This window comes from Camelina sativa, chromosome 17 (assembly GCF_000633955.1).
Source record: "Camelina sativa cultivar DH55 chromosome 17, Cs, whole genome shotgun sequence".
NCBI classification, from domain to species: Eukaryota; Viridiplantae; Streptophyta; class Magnoliopsida; order Brassicales; family Brassicaceae; genus Camelina; species Camelina sativa.
In genome coordinates this window covers 13551321-13570339 of record NC_025701.1, presented here as the reverse complement: position 1 = coordinate 13570339, position 19019 = coordinate 13551321, and the positions used below count along the sequence as shown (strand labels likewise).

The window sequence follows — 19019 nt, the reverse complement described above, 5'->3', positions numbered from 1 at the left end:
ATATATATATATATATATTTTTTATATCCATAATGGGTACAGAAGGTGCAGTTAACAACAATAAAAAAACGATAAACCAAACGATTAACAATTGATTGTTATCTAGGTTAAACGTAGACAAAATATCATAGGGCTACATCCAAAAAAATAACCTAACCAATAGTTTCATAGGTTATAAAATCCCAAAATATCAAATCATCTCCAATTAGTCCTAGAATCAGAGTTTGCAAGTTGAGTGAGTGTGTGGTCTTCATTAATATGTTGATGTATCTTTAGCTCAGTTGGCACACGTTCATTACTAAGATTGCAACCATTGGGCGTCTCAGACACCCTAACTTAGTTCGGCTACAAGGTTATTGCAGACACAAAGGTGAACTCTACTTGGTGTATGATTGTATGCCAAAAGGAAGCCTTGATAAGTTCCTCTACCACCAACCGATGATAAGTCTTGAATGGTCACATAGATTCAAGATTATTAAAGACGTAGCTTCTGGACTTTGTTACTAGCACCAACAATGGGTGCATGTGATTATCCACAGGGATATTAAACCAGCTAATGTCCTCCTTGACGCTAATATGAAGGCAAAACTTGGTGACTTTGGTCTTGCAAAGCTCTGTGATCACGGGATTGATCCTCAGACCTCTCATGTGGCAGGTACCTTTTTGTATTTTGCTTATTTCTGTTAGTCTCAAAAAGGATCTTTCTTTCATAATGTTGTTGATTTGAAGGTACACTTGGGTATATTTCACCTGAGCTCTCAAGAACAGGAAAGGCAAGTACAAGTTCAGATGTATTTGCACTCGGTGTAGTGATGCTAGAGATTGCTTGCGGGAGAAAACCTATATTGCCACAAGCATCGCAAAGCGAGATGGTACTTACTGATTGGGTGCTATAGTGTTGGGAGAATGGAGATATCATGCAGATATCATGAGAAAATCGAAAAGTACCTGCGACTTTATCTGTATTTATCTCTAGTGTACTTACCAAAACTTGAACATCTTTTTCAAGAAACAGGTTAGTAATCATTGATCTTCAAGTGTAGTCCACGGAAGGATGAGTATCAGGGAATGATCTCAATGAAAGAGAAACTTCTAAATGTCAAATATACAACAACCCATCCTAGAAGGCTTAGAACAATGTTTTCTAGTAACTAAAAACTAATCTATTTAGAATTTTCTGAGTCAGTCTCTGATTCATCGTGTTCACCTAATTCCTGCATAAATAAACAGTAAAATGAAAAGCTCCGTCTGATGTTTGACCACCGCATCAGTGGGATACTGAGGTGAATAAATATTAACCAAAAACATAAGATAAATGAATCATGGGTACCATTCTCTTGTTATATTCTGTCATTTCTCTGTGAAACTCTTCCCTCTTCACAGTGACTATATCATAAGAGCATCTTTATTGGTAGGTTTGTATTTTTGGGGTTCTTACACTTTTTAGTTTTAAAAAGTGTACTTTTATAAATTAAGAACCTTTTGTTTGTTAATTAAAATTGTACTCCTCCAATGGTAAACTCTTATAAGTAAGGTTCTTAGTTTTGAAAAGAAAAAAAAATCATCATTGAATATCATCCTTCAACTCCTCAATGAAATGTTGCTAATCAAATAGATCTTTAAAGCCACTGCAAACTCGGTGATACAATGAAATCAGCTAAAGAGAAGATAATAAAACCAACTGAAAGTCACCTATCATGACTATGGTAGAGCTTTAATTATTTATCTTTAGTATGCTAAGAACAATGACTTATATAATTGTTTAATTAGGTTCCATCACCAACACTTGCATCTCAAATCTCACATCTCTACAATCAGACCATCAATCTCACAGGTACACCAACACAAAACCATTCAAGCTGCAGCAAAAACCGATTTAAAACTGGTCAAGAACAAACAAACAAAAATCAGAAATCAAGCATTGATCACAACAAAACAAAGTATACAAAGTTATAAGCTGAACCATTGAGACGCATATAGGTTCCGTCACTGTTTCATAAGCTCACCATGTGAAAACACTACCAAAACAAACTGTAATCTTCACCAAATAAAAAGCCCAAAGCAACTGAATCAAATTGATTCCATCTCTTTCTTCCTCGCTTCATTATAAACTAATCAAGATCTGAGACAAAAACTGAAGCATTTAACTTATTACATCAAGAACATAAACTGAAACTCTCAAACTGATAGAAATTGAACCATTGAGACGCATATAGGTTCCATCACTAACTTGAAAATTGGAGCTACTGAGGCATCGAGCAATCTGTTGGAACAGAGGGACCATACAGCGTTGGAACTCAACAGTTTGTATTGCCTCCAGAACCTCTTCAAGTTCACCAAGAAAGAGAATTATTGTTTACAATCTCCCAAAGGACCAAACTTGAGGGGGCTTTTCTAATTGCTGCTACTAATATCTAATCTCTTGTATCTCTTTGTGGATGGAACTAAACAGAACATGTTTTTTTCACGAAGTCTATTAAGAGCTAAAGAACTACTAACTGATTACTCGAAAACAAATATTGAGCTTTTTCACCGTGATAATTTTTCCAGATGAAATCCCAACCTAACGTATATAGATTCCAGAAAAAGTATAAACCTTTCATGTTCCTCCTCCAACGTGTATGTGCAAATCGGATCCACCGGAGAATGTGACTGTGACTCTCCAATTTGGTGAATGTGACTCTCCGATTTCAAAGACAAAACTTGCGGATTATATGCACTAGAGTCGTCGTTGATATCTGTCGTCGGTCACTACAAATTGAATCTTCCTCCTCTGCTTGCAATTGATTGTCGACAAAGAGAGAGAGGAGGAAGAAAAAATTATCAATCTTTTTTCCCTCACCCAACAATAATTGAGCACGTCGACGCTTCTTAACGTCTTAACTAAGAAGCTCTTCTTAGAAATATTGCTATTTTTGATTTATTTTTAATCAGACTAAAGTTAAGAGTTCTGACTAAGAAGTCCCAATAAAGATGATCTAATACTTTACCTTTTCCTACAAAACAGTAGAGGAACAAACAATCTATGAATAAGAAACTTCGATCCAGTCTCAACCAGTTAAACATCATTCGAGTAGCAAGAAGAAAAAGAATGAGATATTGATATTGTTCGCCAAAGGAAGAAGAAAACTACACAGTGTGAATTGCAATATGGCAACAGCCGACCCAGATCAGAAGCATATCTAAACCTCTATATACACTAGCATGTAATCATTACACAATATTTCAGATTCCATTTCCATGCATTCACATATCATTCAAACAAATGTTATTGAGGAAACTCTTAGAATATGACAGAGCTAAGTATGTTGGCAAACTCCAAGAGACAATAAAGTAACTGGGACTTAAGAGAAAAACCTATGTTACCTCGTATATCATTGTTTTCCATTTCTCTACACATGACTTCCCAATCTGAATAGAATAAAGATTATAACAGATTCAGCAACCGAACGAAAGTGAATATTATCATCACAATTTTTTACTTTTGAATACAACAAAGTAATTCTTTACAACCTCGCGCATGGACTTGACCTCCGGATTCTGCTCTTGATATTGCTTCCGGAAATCCTCCCTAAGGAACCAAAAACATAACGCAGTATGAGGAAAATACATACAAAAGGTGTTTCTTTGTATGTTTTCTAAAAGTAACACATAACAACAACACAAATCCTAAAGACCAATGGCAAAATGCACAGACAAACTTCCCCTTAAGAGAGGACTGCCTTGAAGTTCAGCTGAGCTTAAAATCTAATAGACAACAATTTGCAATCATATGAGTGCCTACAAGAAATAAAAGAAAGCAGTGGGAGGTTGCTTAGGCATCTTGGAACAAAGTTTAACAGGTTTCTTCCTCTAGCTTATATTTGGCTTTCTCAACGGCTGAAGTCTCAGTCTTGTAGACCTTCTCACACTTTCACTTGACTTCACAGCTAAATCTACGTTCCTGTAAAAAAAATTCAAAACGCAAATTAAAAAAAGTCTAACATCCATCCTCTCTCCCTAATCNCTCCAAGAGACAATAAAGTAACTGGGACTTAAGAGAAAAACCTATGTTACCTCGTATATCATTGTTTTCCATTTCTCTACACATGACTTCCCAATCTGAATAGAATAAAGATTATAACAGATTCAGCAACCGAACGAAAGTGAATATTATCATCACAATTTTTTACTTTTGAATACAACAAAGTAATTCTTTACAACCTCGCGCATGGACTTGACCTCCGGATTCTGCTCTTGATATTGCTTCCGGAAATCCTCCCTAAGGAACCAAAAACATAACGCAGTATGAGGAAAATACATACAAAAGGTGTTTCTTTGTATGTTTTCTAAAAGTAACACATAACAACAACACAAATCCTAAAGACCAATGGCAAAATGCACAGACAAACTTCCCCTTAAGAGAGGACTGCCTTGAAGTTCAGCTGAGCTTAAAATCTAATAGAGTTTGCTTAGGCATCTTGGAACAAAGTTTAGCAGGTTTCTTCCTCTGGCTTATATTTGGCTTTCTCAATGGCTGAAGTCTCAGTCTTGTAGACCTTCTCACACTTTCACTTGACTTCACAGCTAAATCTACGTTCCTGTAAAAAAATTTCAAAACGCAAATTAACAAAAGTTTAACATCCATCCTCTCTCCCTAATTATTCTCACCCATCTCCGTTGAATAGCATAAAGCTCTCAAATTTAATTTCAGTTAGATCCAAATTGCATACCTAACCACTTAATCAGTAATCACAAGAGAGACTAAGAAGACCCCTTAAACCCTAAACAGATCAGGAAATCAGAGCAGAACCAGGTAAAAACCAAAACTTTGTTCTGTAAACTTTGCTCTACAAGAAAGCCTCCACTGCACGACAGAGACAAAGGCCGCGATAACCCTGAATTGGGAGCTTTCTTAGTCATTTTCTCTCTCTTTCTCTTTCTCGCCGCTGTCGGAATCGAACGTTCACTTCGCTGCCTCTTGAAGGAGGGGGCTTTCCGCAATTGTGTATGTAACAAATATGCCAGGGCCACCTTTACGGGGTATTTTATCACCAGCGGATACATCGATGATGTAGATGATATAGTCAGCAAGCTCTCTGCTGAAACCTCACCTCCACCCTCAACAGAAATCATGAAACTTTACTCAACTTCAGTTAAAAGACCTCAAGAACAATGGGCAATGGTCACAAATCAAAGGATCAAATGTGTTTGTATGTAAGAAACTGAGAAAAGAACAAAACTTACGAAACTGTCTTCAAGCTTGAAAGGAACCCAAGAACCACGACCACTGAATCGGGTCACAGCTTCTTGAACTGACCCGAACGGAGGAGAAGTATCGATTTCAGCTCCTTGAACTGACCTGAATCAAAGACACACGCAGGTAAAAGAACTGAAACCTCACCTCCACCGGATTCACAAAGAAGCAGATCAGCTTTGAATAAGTTGGATAACTCCTCAAGAGGACCCAAGTTGATACTGATATCTTCACCTTTCCCAAGTTGGATAACTCCGTCGCTCTGCAACACACATCCCAGCCACCGTGGATGCATCACTGCCGCGTTGCTTGTCAGAAACCCACCGCTGCGCTGACGGGAGTGAAAGATTGCTCACTTTTCTTGTTGCTGCTCGGACGATAATTCAGGCAAAACAAAAACTAGATCTGAAACTTTATTCTCAAGAGAAAGTGAACCGTGAGCCCACGGAACATTTGTCCAGCTCTGATTATTTTTTTTCTTTTGCCATAATTTTAGTCGAAGAAGATAGAATCAAATTAGAAGGAATCAATCTGATGTTTTTATTTAAGAGAATCCAAAAAATTTAGGAATCGATCCTTCAAAGTTGTTGTGTTCCTTTCTCTTCAAAATCAAAGACAATTTTAAATGTAAATGGTATTATCTGTAATAAAACACACAACTCAGGTATAGAAGTAATTTGCAAACTTTTATGTGTTATTCTAGTAAGACAGAAATCTGAACGTATTAGTCTAGTAATAAACCTACTTTTATGCAATATTCTAGGTAATTTCCCTTTTTTTATAGTATTTGTAATTATGGTCAATAATATTTTCTGTATATTAAAAATTTAATTCTAAAACTGTAAAATTTATAACATACGAAAGTTTAATCTTCTTTTTCTGAAATTGTCTCAACTAATAATTTTTAAGAATTTAAACAATTAAAATATATATCTATAAATTAATAATTATTAATTTACACTATAAAATAATAAATATTAATTTATAGATTAATTAATATCACTATAAATTAATAAAATGTCATGGTCCCAACATTATTAATTTATAGAGGTTTTACTGTATATGGTATACTCTACAATTTAAGATATATATTTTGAATTATTCATAACTATACAATTAAATTATACAAAAACATATATTATATATATATACGCGTACCCCATATCATTTTCTCTCTCTCTAAAAATAAAAAGAAAAAGCTCTCCCTTCTCTCTAAACACAAACTCGCCGCCGCTAGTCTAGGTTAACCGGCTCCGGTGGCTTCTTCAGCATTGGAGTCGGTTTCTTCTCTTTTGTTTAGCTTTGTTTCTTTTTTTCTCGGCTCATCCATCATTTTCTTCCAACGGCATCCGATTTTTTCATATCTAGATTTTTAAAAGCTTAAATCTTCTTATCCTTAGCTTTGTTGCTTTGTTGTTTGGTTCTTGTGTTTCAGTCAAGCACAGATGCAGATCTGGCCGCTTCTATCTTGGTAGAGACAGTTTACAACCGGTTTCCTCTCACTGTCTAAGATGAAGAGATCTCACCATCGTAGATCTAGATCCCTTTCTTCCTCTTGAAGAGTATTTAGGACTTGAAGGTGTCTCAACGCCTCCGTAGTTCCACGCCGGAGAAACAAAAAGAGGATCGCACAGCACTTCAATCCAGGTTAAGTATTGTGGTAAAGGAGATTCTGGTATTTTAATCCGTTTGTGTGATTTTTCTTGTCTCAGATCTGTTTTTAATTTTTAAAGAAGGTTTAAGTTTTAATTGTCTTTTTTGGATCTCTAGATCTTGATCTGGGTTGTAATCTAATGGATGTAATGTTTTAGGTTTGTTTGGGTTTTTTCTCCTTAAGTCTCTGAAAGCGTTTTGTGCTTGCCGTCTTTAGCCTCTGGAAGGATTTATTTCCTTGCCAGCTCATGTAATTTCACCTTGTAATTCACCTGTGGTATATCAATGAAATCATTCAGACGAAAAAAATATATATATATATATATATATATACGCGTACCCGTTTCCTAATTTTTAAAAAGATTTCGTGAAAAAAAAAAACACTAAGAATCCAAATATGTTTTGGAGATTATATTTGGAGATTAAAATTGAGGATGGAGAAAAGAGGAAGGAGGAGGCTTCTGAGTGGATTTATTTGCAAGTTGCGGAGGAGAGAATCAAGGAAAAAGTTGTGAGTACATTGCATCAAGCTTCGGAGTTCGAAGCATCATTGGACCGAGTTGATTTATCTGGTCGGAAACTAATTGCTCCTTGAAGCATTTGCAAAAATTCAAAGTCTCTTTGTCCCGAATCTCTACAACAATCAATTTGAGATATGTTCTAAATAAAATAAATAAATTGTGACATATGATCANTTTTTTTTTTTTTTTTTTTTTTTTTTTTTTTTTTTGTTAAAAGGGCATTCAAATTAAAACAAGAGAAATCAAATGTTTACAGGGCAAGGCCCAATGATGGAAGCCCAAAAGATTAGGAAAAACCTAATTAAGTAGTAGCTAAATAAAACCCATACTTAGGACAGAACCAAGATTGAACCAAAACCCACTGTTACATAATTTTTTTTTTTACTTTTGCATATATTCTTTTGCTTTTGGATCAGTTCTTGTCAAAATATAAACTTTATCTGGATTGTCTTTAATAAATAATATATTTTGATCAGTTTTTGTGTTGATGTCTAGATTGAAATATGTTTTAAAGTGTATGTTGTTATGTCTTGTTAATGCCTAAAACCTGCAACAAGAATAAAGGTCGACAAAGAGAGAAAGAGACGACATATTGATGATGACCAATTAAAAAGAAAAGAAGACAATGTATGTGTACAATACTACAATCAATACTAAAAAGCTTGAGTATAGATTTTAATATTTTGATTTGTTTGTCAATTATTAATAAATTAATAGATTTTTTTTTAAAATTGAAGTACAAGGCATATTGTTTTGCCACGTGAAATAAACATCGCCTAAATGAAATTAAACCAAACTTGACCGTAATATATACGTACACCGAACTGGATTAAACTTTGTTTCAACGAGAACTTTCCGCAGCAGACACCAGTAGTATTTATGATCGATGATTGATTTCAATATATATAACCAGAATGGGTTTTACTTTTACATAAGGTGAACCAGACCCCATCATTAGATCAAAAGCCTCATCATAAATCCCAAAAAGGAGATGTTAATGACAAAAAAATGTTTTGATGGATTTCTTTTTTGATTAAAAACATTCAATAAAGTTTCATGTCCGAAAACAAAAATGGTTGGACAATTTTGAACACAAGTTTGACTCATATGAGTTAATTTTTCCGAAGCGAGAAAAAACATTTTTCATTATATGTTTAATAATTAATTAACTAATCTAAAAACCATGTAAGGAACTAAAGGAAGTAGAGTTGATATAACACAATCAAACAATTTTTTTAAAACAAAATATTCTTAAAAATCTCCTCGGTTGATAAAAACATTAAATATCAAACACAAAATTGATTAAATAAAACAACACAACTAACAATAATAATGGTCCTCCAATACAGGAAAAAATGATTTTAATCTACAGTTTCATTTCAATACTAAAACTAGCAATACATAATAATAAAAACGTAAAACCGAAAATATTACCAATGAATATTGTTAGAAACTATATTAATAATGATTTTTTTTTAATCACAAACACATATAAAATTATCCAAAAATAATAAAAATAAAAACAAAATATAAAACAATCCTGCGGCGTAGCGGGTACTATCCTAGTGTATGTAAAGTTATTAAAGTCTCTTTCCTTGCTCAATTTTTAAAACAGAAAAGTAGAAAACATAATAATAATAATTAGGGTTTTAGGTCTTTCTTTCTTTGTATCTTGAGCTGCCTTGGGGTGGAGTGGAGAAGCCTTCCGGTGGATTTGCAAGAAGATATAATCTCTAGGGTCTCTGCTAAATCTCTGGTACGATTGCAATTAACATCAAAACAATGGAAGGCTCTATTGAAAACTGGGAGCTTTGCTAAGAATCACTCTGCTAATGCACCAAAGGAGTCTCTGATTATCATGTTGATTGATTATATATAGGCTTTACTTAGTAAAGATCAATCTTCATGGAATTCACAACGACACTGCTCCATCTTTTCAGTTCTACCTTAAAGATCCGTCTTCTAAATCTTCACAAGTCGATATACATGACATCTTTCACTGCGATGGATTATTTCTATGCACCACCAAGGACAATGGACTAGTAGTTTGGAATCCATATTCAGGGGAATCCAAGTGGATTAAGCCTAGGAACAGCTACGAAGAATCTGACTTATGGGCTCTCGGTTACCACAACAAATCCTCTTGCAAGCAATACAAAGTCTTGAGGGTCGATCGTCAACGACATTATTATGGTATCAACAATGAGTACGAAATCTATGACTTTACCTCGAATTCTTGGAGTGTTCTTGGTGTGACTACTGAGTGGAGTATAAATATAAATTGTCGTGGCGTATCTGTAAAGGGGAATACTTATTTTGTTGCTCAAGATAGGATAAGTGATCAAGAAGGGGAGACATATCCTAATTTCTTAGTAAGTTTTGATTTCACAACAGAGAAATTTCAAAGTTTGTCTCTTCCTCAGCCGTTTCCTTATGTTTATACAGCTTTATCAGTGGTTGGAGAAGAGAAAATTTCTCTGTTGGGTTATCTAAATAAGGACACATTTTCAATGGATTTACATGTATGGGTAACAACTAGTATAGGAACAGTCATGTCATGGAGCAAATTGGTAACAGTGCAAAGCTCTCATGATGAGGTTATTTATAAATTTATTTGGATCAGTTTCTTGGCGGACGAACATAACAAAGTTGTAGCGTGTTGCAAGAGGTACTGGTTTCCCAACACTACCATTTACTTTGTGGGAGAAAATAAACACGTACAAGTGGATCTTCATGGTGGAAATTGCGCACACGGATCAGCTTACTCACTTCTTATGAATTATGTTCCAAGTTTGGTTCAAATCCAATAAGGAACACTTCTTGGAGGACCAAAAAGGGAATCACCAAGCACATGACTTGTAACCCGAGGGCTTGTCATATTTACGAGTTCCACACAGCCCCGGCTCAAGGGGGCGGCGAGAGGGGCGAAAGCCCAGGGACCACTCCAAAACTTGGGAAAAACCCTAGAGCTGGGGACCAAAAAAAAAGAAAAAAAATTTATTTCTTGTGAAAAGGGTCCAAAAATATCAGTTCATCTAGGGTCTAACATTTATTTGAGACGGGACTGGTTCCACATGTATACAACTATCTTCAGATTCAGATCACTAATTTCATTTGGATTATTTTCTTCGAGTTATATCAGTATTCTTATTATTTTGATTACCTTGTATAAGGAGTTAGATCAGAGACCTAAAACAATTGTGTGCGAGCCAAATTAAACAAACACCGTGAAGTCTCTGTAAATTACTTCTATATCTAAAAAAAAATTATACAACTAAAACTGATGGAATAGTTGACTACTGGTCTCTCATACACTCATGGCATTAACGTTGGCTAATTCAGAATTAATAATCGAAATCTGCTTCACAATCTCTTTCAGTGCGATCTCATATTTAAGTATAGAGGTATGCGACACTCCACCAATCTCTACGGTTTTCAAGTTTTCAACTTCCAAAGCTGCTAAACTCGCCAAATTAACCGTCCCATCTCCATCTCCATACTTAATCTTTGGTTGCTCATCGAATCCTCCTTCTCCATACACCAAAACCTCCGGCGTATCAACTCCTTTCCCATATATAAGAGTGACTGGCACTCCTGGAGTCACCAGTTCCTCTGTTAAAGGTAACACTCTTGTCTTGTAAGGCACGACCCCTTGAGAGAACCCAATGTCCGCAAGAAACTGATCCATCTCGTAAGCTGTGTAGTTAACTCGAGGAGTAACGACAAGCGGTTTAGTTCTGTCGTGAAACACTTTGGCAGATGGAAGTAGCCATTGGTTACTCTCGGAGGTCCTCTGCTGCGGCCTGACCAGCAAAGGGTTAACTAAAGGGACACCGAGTGTGTTTCCAGAAGCAAATGTCTGCATCTGCGAGATCGTCCCACCCCATGGTGCAGCGAGTGCAACAAAGTGTTTGATGTACTTGCGGCGCCATGAAGGGGTGGTACGGTTGAGGAAATGGAGAACGAAAAGTCCTCCGAGGCTATGTGAGAGTAGTATCACTGGCTTTCCTTTGTTCTCGCCGCTTGTTTTCTCCACCAAACTTTTGAGGTCTTGTAGGAATTGTGAAGCTACACGAGACGGGTGGCCTGACGCGGCCAGGCCGTACCTGAAATCATATGGAGCTCCCAAGAGGGTTTGGTCGTTAACATACCCACAGCCTTTCTCTAAAGCATTCACCAAATGTTCCATGTAAGATGTGGCATCTCTGCAAATCACACATTATATATTGTTAAGCTACATTTATTTATCGTCCTTATAATTCATCACACTGTAGTAATATTATTAAGGGACAGCTTTCTAGCTTCATTGAGAAGGGACGATCAGGTTTATTATGGTTTTTGGTTAATGGTCAAGCTACAAATCACGATTCTCTCCTTAATTGTGATAGACATAACATTCACATTACCTCCAAGTAACCTAGTTAGATAAATTGGCTATTTATATAAAAACATATGATGCCCCAAATATTATGTCCCAAAACGAAACAATGTTGGAAGGTACTAACCGGAGACGAGGGTCGAGATATAGAAGCGATTTGGTCGAACCAAAATGAGGAACCCTGGTCTGGACACCAGGAGCATTTTGGTAATCATCCAAATCGGCGTCATAGTACAACATCATTCGTTCGTTGAAGCACCTGGTGAAAGGAGACAATATCACAGTTGCATCGAACCATAGCCTAAACCATCCACCACTCTTCTTATGGATCGGATATAACCAGCTGCTACACCAACCGCTACTTGGCTTGTACTCTCTGTCCAGTCTTGCCTCTAGCTGGTTACCACCGTTTCCTGGAACCAGAATCAAAGGGTACACGTTGCTACCCACAGCTTGACACATCGAGGTCATTGTCGCCGCCATTACAAGCATCCCTATAACTACCAAATAATGTAAAGACGGTTCCTTCATTTTGTTTCTAAGAAACAGAGTCTCATCAAAGCTGGAGATTTGGAAAAATTGTCCATTGAATTTGGAAAAGCAGAGTATAGTATCTAAAAACTCATCAAGTCATAAAGATGATAAGTAGTATATGGTGTAGCTATGAAACACGCTTACCCATCCCCATCTAGTATATGGTTTCATTTTAGTCCCTTTCTTATTTTGTAATTCGCCAACGTGGCATAATACAACGTATTTAAATTGAAACCATCCGATTTAAAGCCCAACGGGTCAGGTCAACCCGCCCGCTTTTTAAACAAAAGAAAAAGTCAAAACCCTTGAAAAAACCTAAACGCTAATTTTGCTGCTGCGTCGTCGTCTCTCATCTCTCTCGTTTTCTTTCTCCGTCGCCTCCATGTTTGAGTACAAGTGCAGCTCCATCGATTGGAAACCATCTCCGGTGGTAGCTCTTGCTACCAGCTCCGACGGCTCTCAGGTCGCTGCAGCTCGAGAGGATGGTTCTCTTGAGGTCTGGCTCGTTTCTCCCGGTGCTTCCTCCTGGCACTGTCAACTAGTACGTCCTCTTGTTTTTTGTTTTCTCTCTTTCAATTTTCACTTTTCGAGACGATTAGAGCTTTGATTGTTGATTTGTGTTACTTGTTCACTTTCTTTTAATGAGTATAGAGCATCCATGGAGATCCAAAATCGAGAATCTCGCACCTTGCGTGGTTTGGTACTGGTTCTAAAGGTTCGTCTTCCGCTAGGTTGTTTTCTTCAAGCATCGATGGCTCAATTTCGGAGTGGGATCTTTTTGACTTGAAGCAGAAGGTGAATTTCACACTTTAAATAAAAAAAATTCTTAGCTTGTAGCTTCTTGTATTGTGTCTCTTATCTATCTGATTTGTTCAGATCGTCCTAGAGTCAATTGGAGTATCAATCTGGCAAATAGCATTGGCACCTCTTTTAACTGAAGCAGAAGGTAAAGAAGCTAAGCTGATTCAGAACGGGTACTTGAGTGAGAAATCAGATGACGAGGAGGAAAGTGGAGTTGAAGATGATTCAGAGTTGGACGAGGTTGATGAGAAAGCGGAGGTCTTGGATAGGCATCTTGCTGCTGCCTGTGATGATGGCTGCGTCAGGATATATTATATCTCTGATTCCGACAAGTTAACCTACTATAGATCTTTGCCTAGGGTCAGTGGTGAGAACTCTTTACTCCCTTTATTATCATTTTTAGTCTTCGTTATTTTATGTGCTTAGAGCGTTATGGAACATTAATGATGAATTTGCGTAGGTCGTGCTTTAAGTGTGACGTGGAGTTCGGACGCACAGAGAATTTTTTCAGGCAGTAGTGATGGGTGAGGATAATTTATGGTACTTTGTAATTGTATGAGATGCATATTATTTAATTTCCTTAGAGATGCATATTTGGTTTGAAAGAAGACCCGTGAGTGAATATTCTTTAATTTGGCTAATGTTGATTTTTCCGGCTTCCCAACAATTATTTGTAGGCTGATAAGGTGCTGGGATGCTAATCTCTGCCGTGAGGTATATAGAATCACTGTTGGACTTGGAGGACTGGGAAATGGTTCTGAGCTCTGCATTTGGTCACTTCTTTCATTAAGGTAAAAAATAAAAATTATCGTACTCATATACTAGTTTTGTGTCTTTCTTTTCCTATTGCTGATGATCTACATCGTAGGTGTGGAGTTCTTGTTAGTGGAGATAGTACAGGAAGTGTCCAGTTTTGGGATAGCCAGCATGGAACCCTGTTACAGGCATATTCTAATCACAAGGGTGATGTCAATGCCCTTGCAGCAGCCCCAACACATAACCGTGTGTTTTCTGCAGGCGCTGATGGACAGGTAAAATGATACTGCTAGTGTGTTCACTCATGTGAATCTCATTTAACAATTGGTATATATTAAATATTCTAGAAACTAGAGACAGATACTATGACCAATTTTAAGGTCACATATAACTAAAATGAAAAATTCCTGCTTTAACAGAACATTAGATATTGCTGTTTGGCTGTAATGGTGACAACTTTCTGATACTCTGTTCATTCGTTTGCAGGTTATTCTATATAAGCTCTCTGGTGGTACATTTGAATCGCAAGATGTTAAACCTTCTTCCACTCAGAAGTGGGATTATATCGGTTGTGTAAGGGCTCATACACATGACATCAGGGCTCTAACTGTCGCAGTGCCAATAAGTTGGGAAGGTCAGTGGCTTCTTGAGTTCTACTATAATCAGATTGTCCAGTATGGTTTATAATTAAATTCATGTTTGAATGTGTTAAGTTTTAGGATCACAAACGCAGAGAAAACGCAGTGCGTTCAATAAAAAAGAATGAGTATCCTAAGAACTCTTCATTCGGCTACAAATAGAAATCCAATGTAAAACTAGTAACCTAATTCCTTATCAAACTACTTCAAGAAACCCTAGCACCGATTTTGACTTAGGCATATTGTGTATCAAACTGCATATAGGATTAATGTCTTGTACGTAGTAGCTACCTAGACTTTTTGTTATTTTTGGTTCTTAAGCTCCCACCTTTTACAGGTTCCCGGCCAGACATTAATGCAAAAGTAACAAGTCCAAAACAGCGCAGGAAAGAAAAGCCGGTTGGTTTCAGTTACCATAAATGGGCACATTTGGGGGTTCCGATGCTCATTTCAGCTGGTGATGATGCAAAGCTTTATGCATACTCGGTTCAAGAGTTCACTAAGTTCCCTCCACATGATATATGTCCTGCGCCTCAGAGAGTACCCATGCAAATGGTACATGATACAGTGTTCAATCAGACTTCTCTTCTCTTGGTTCAAGAATCTTGTTCTTTAGATATTCTTCGTATTCACATAAGTGATGATTCTAGTGGGCGTGTCTCCACCAAGCCATTGGTTCGTGTTAAAAGTAAAGATGCCCGGAAGATCATATGCAGTGCAATTTCTAACACAGGATCAGTTTTTGCTTATTCTGATCAAGTTCGCCCAAGTCTGTTTGAGTTGAAGAAAAATAAACTTGGAAAGAATGCATGGAGTGCCAGTAGAAAGCGACTTCCGAATCTTCCTTTTGCTCATTCCATGGTTTTCAGCTGTGACTCCTCTCGGCTGATAATTGCTGGACATGATAGAAGGATATATGTATGTGCCAAGTTGTTTGCTAGTAATCATTTTTTTTGTTGACTTGCTTGACCTTGCCGAACATCTGAACTTTATTTGTTGGCAGATTGTTGACTTGGGTAGCATGGGCCTATTACATTCTTTTACTCCACGCCAGGATGGGAAGGAAGGTGAATCTCCTCGCGAGCCTCCAATCACAAAATTGTATAGTAGCTCCAATGATGATTGGTTAGCTGCTATCAATTGCTTTGGGGACATATATGTGTTCAACCTGGAAACGCAGAGGTGAACATTTTCTGACCCCGTTTCATTTTACAATAAAGACTTGTTCACAGTCAATATATCTGCAGAGAAAATATAAGTATGGCGTGCACATATTCAAGCACCTGCTTGTATATTTTTTCATTCATGCTCTAATTCTGATTACAGGCAGCATTGGTTCATATCAAGGCTTGATGGTGCATCTGTTGCAGCGGCTGGTTTTCATCCCAGGAACAACAGTGTGCTTGTGATCTCGACATCTTCAAACCAGGTCTTTGCGTTGGACGTGGAGGCTAGAGAGTTGAGCAAGTGGTCACCACTGCAGACGTTTTGTTTGCCAAAGAGCTACCAAGAATTTCCTGGTGAGGTCGTAGGACTCTCATTCTCGCCATCACCAAGTTCTTCGTCTGTAATCATTTACAGCTCCAGGTACTTGATTGGTTTTCAAATTTTTACACTAATGACAAAGCCCTTATAATATTGACACTTATAATTTTGGTTGCATAGCAGAGCTAAGTGTTTGATTGAATTTGGGAAGCCGGCTGAGCAAGACGAAGAAACGGATCTGCCATGCAACCTGTCTGAAAAGCTAGAAGGTAAACTTGCAAGCATTGGTATGAAACTGGGGAATGGTGCTCAAAAACGTAGGTTAGAGGAGTATCAAAAAGAGAGCAAGAGTAATAAGAGAAAGAAGTTTGAAATGGTAACTTCAAAGCACCCAGTTCTATATTTAAGGCATTTATCAAAAAGTGCAATCTTGGTTATAGAGAAACCATGGATGGAGGTTATCAAGGGTTTGGATACACAACCAGTTCACAGACATATATTCGGGACATAAGCGAGAAGAGGAAGCTAAAGAAAGTTGCCTATAATTTCTTGAGACCCTTAATTAGTAGCAACTAGGAAAACGCAATAGAAATGTTGGAAGAGTGTCAAGAGGATGAATCGACCAAGTTGTGAGGAAGTATGTTTCCTTCCATATGCCTAAAATTTTGTAAGAGCCTTAATGAGTATTGTTTCTATTCTGTCTGTTATACTTATATACATTGGATTTTGAGTTTTGTGACTCATAGATTTATACAGTAAGAACCTTCTCTTGCAACGACCTTGCTAAAATGGGCAACATCAAATCTATTGCAATTGCCATTAAATATCCATGATTTAATGATTCAATTGACAGTTTTTTATTTCTGGAATATCTTCAATGATCAAATTAAGCGCAGATCAATTGGTCTTTTTTTTGTTACTGTCCTTTGGACTGTTCAAACTCCATTAACGAACTTTTTCTGGAAAGAACATTAGAGCATGTCCATGTTAAAAAATGAGATGCTCAATATATATTATTTTAATAATTTTAGTATAATATAATTATTTATTTAAAGATTAAATCAGAAAATCCAAATTGGTTTGTTTGAGCTAATTCTTTTGTTGACAAAGAAAAAAAACTAAATCAGAAAAAAATTCAACTATTGACTATGTGACATCTGTCAAGAAACGAGAGGCGGTTATATAGATTCTCAATTGAGAATCGTTTCTCACCTTCTTTCTCCTTTTATTATTATTTAGTTGTTTTTAGTGAATGAGCAACTGTGTGAGAATCGACCGGTATAGCTGGTCTTAGTATTGTTGAGCATTACTTTTTTGGCAAAACCACTATTAGGATAGAGACCAAAATTTAAACTACGAGTAATTAAGTTCTCGAATTAAGATAGAGAATTAGAACTACAATTGGGTGAAACAAGCTTTTATCATTCTTCTTATGTTATGTGGGTGATTGAGATCAAGAGCAATTTGTGAGATGTGGTAAGTTGAGTTACTTATTTTATATATTAAAAAATCAGTTATAAAATACAATAATTTATATTTTGTTTTTAATTAAGTCATTTATCAATTAAAAAAATATGAATTCTCAAAATACCATAATTAATTTTTTTTTCCAAAAATACCACACTTAAGTTTTATTTTTCCAAAATACCACTAACAAAAATGTATTATTTTGTGGTATTTTTAGAAAAATACATTTTAGTGGTATTTTTGGAAAAAAAACTAAAAGTTGTATTTTTGGAAAAAACTCATTTTAGTGGTATTTATGAGAATTTCCCTTAAAAAATTATTGTCTTTGTTTTATTTAATTAAAGATCTCCCAAAATTATTGTTTTTAATTTTAATTTGAAATGAAAATAGGCACAAAATTTAAAAATGATAAGATTGTAAATAATATGGAAAATATGTAATTAATATTCTTTTGAATTTCCATTGTTACAAAAAGTTAAATTAACTTTGAGTATATTAAAATTATTTTATATTTTATAATTTTATTAAATGTACTAACTAATATTTTTCAATAATCATTATAATTATCAATAATTTTAAATTAAATTTACTTCAATAGAACATATTGTAATATCTACAACAGAAATGTCATCGGTCAATGATTTTAATAAGATTAATAAATTATATTTTTTCAGTGATTCATTACATCAAATTGCAGTTTTTATCACATAATTTTTACTTCAAATTTCATTTAATTAAAATATTTATGGTAACTCAGCTTGAATAAGCCAATCAGAGCCACAATATACAAACCTGACCATAACAATGGTGACGATCAACTTTAGAGTCTTAATTGAGACAAAAAACCAAGAACCATCTTAAATATGCCACACACAAAAAAACTCATGAACCCTATCATGAATTCAAATGGGTAGTTCTTCAACCACTACAGTTGAGCGTATGTGTCAAGAAATTGGTGTACCACCGTTGTACAATTTTTTGTAAAACATCCTCATCAGTGAGAAACGGCATAGCAAAATCTCTTAAATGATCATCCTTGAAGTGCTTCTCATACTTCTCTAGACCTAGTGAGACTAGCATGGTTTTCACGAGATATTTGGAACTCTGGATATGTTGTAGTATTAAAAGTTGTCTTCCTGGTGGAATGCTGGCTTTCTTTAACAAACCATCAGTGAGCAACATCAATATAAAATCGGTCAGATTAGCCTTTTCAAACTCTTTTTCGTATTTCTCCAACTCAATCTTATGGAGCATACTTCTTGTTTGTTTGTACTTGGGTTTTGATATGATTACATCTGACAAACAATAAAATAATCCTTGAATTACAGTGAACACAATGGCGGTATAGAGAACGTTGATAGGTCGTCCTTGCCAATCTTGACTTAGAAAAAAATAAGCCACACCAGATCCTGCTGCTGCTACCATGGCAGAGAGAAGACTCTCTTTGCCCCTAATCCCTTCAATTAGGCCTGTGATTGCAAAATACACGCTGGCAACACCAGCAAAAGCCTGAGCTTGAAACATGGCCCACCAACAAGAGCTTGAATCCC

General features: G+C 36.1%; 2 protein-coding genes, 1 long non-coding RNA gene and 1 pseudogene across 12 annotated transcripts; 2 read left to right on the top strand and 2 right to left on the bottom strand.

Annotated features, from left to right (window-relative positions):
- On the bottom strand, positions 1176-5846 carry LOC104757075. Of its 10 annotated transcripts, none has more exons than XR_002036327.1 (8): positions 4204-5844; positions 4057-4101; positions 2991-2996; positions 2597-2773; positions 2231-2325; positions 2007-2134; positions 1331-1859; positions 1176-1214 (listed from the first exon to the last, which is right to left on the bottom strand). It is a non-coding gene; the product is annotated as an uncharacterized LOC104757075 (long non-coding RNA). The 10 variants fall into 10 exon arrangements; XR_002036330.1 differs by lacking the exon at positions 4057-4101 and adding an exon at positions 3367-3411; XR_762363.2 differs by lacking the exon at positions 2991-2996 and having other exon boundaries at positions 4204-5341; positions 5471-5843.
- On the top strand, positions 8847-10269 carry LOC109129890 (annotated as a pseudogene).
- LOC104757073 (lecithin-cholesterol acyltransferase-like 1) lies at positions 10625-12452 on the bottom strand. Its single transcript, XM_010479786.2, has 2 exons — positions 11916-12452; positions 10625-11615 (listed from the first exon to the last, which is right to left on the bottom strand). The coding sequence occupies exons 1-2, from the start codon at positions 12317-12319 to the stop codon at positions 10718-10720; spliced, it is 1302 nt and encodes a 433-aa protein (XP_010478088.1). The 5' UTR covers positions 12320-12452; the 3' UTR covers positions 10625-10717.
- On the top strand, positions 12624-16773 carry LOC104757072 (U3 small nucleolar RNA-associated protein 4-like). Its single transcript, XM_010479785.2, has 11 exons — positions 12624-12863; positions 12974-13117; positions 13199-13490; positions 13584-13647; positions 13801-13914; positions 13992-14154; positions 14366-14513; positions 14855-15435; positions 15521-15699; positions 15844-16104; positions 16186-16773. Exons 1-11 carry the CDS (start codon positions 12705-12707, stop codon positions 16511-16513), a joined length of 2433 nt encoding a protein of 810 aa, XP_010478087.1. The 5' UTR covers positions 12624-12704; the 3' UTR covers positions 16514-16773.

Excerpts from the sequence above, each read along its gene's own strand:
- LOC104757073 (XM_010479786.2), bottom strand. The coding sequence starts at position 12,319 with ATGAAGGAACCGTCTTTACATTATTTGGTAGTTATAGGGATGCTTGTA. Across the intron at positions 11,616-11,915 it reads TATCTCGACCCTCGTCTCCG|AGATGCCACATCTTACATGG; the intron begins GTTAGTACCTTC and ends TGTGATTTGCAG.
- LOC104757072 (XM_010479785.2), top strand. The coding sequence starts at position 12,705 with ATGTTTGAGTACAAGTGCAGCTCCATCGATTGGAAACCATCTCCGGTG. Across the intron at positions 12,864-12,973 it reads CCTCCTGGCACTGTCAACTA|AGCATCCATGGAGATCCAAA; the intron begins GTACGTCCTCTT and ends TAATGAGTATAG. Across the intron at positions 16,105-16,185 it reads GTAATCATTTACAGCTCCAG|AGCTAAGTGTTTGATTGAAT; the intron begins GTACTTGATTGG and ends GTTGCATAGCAG.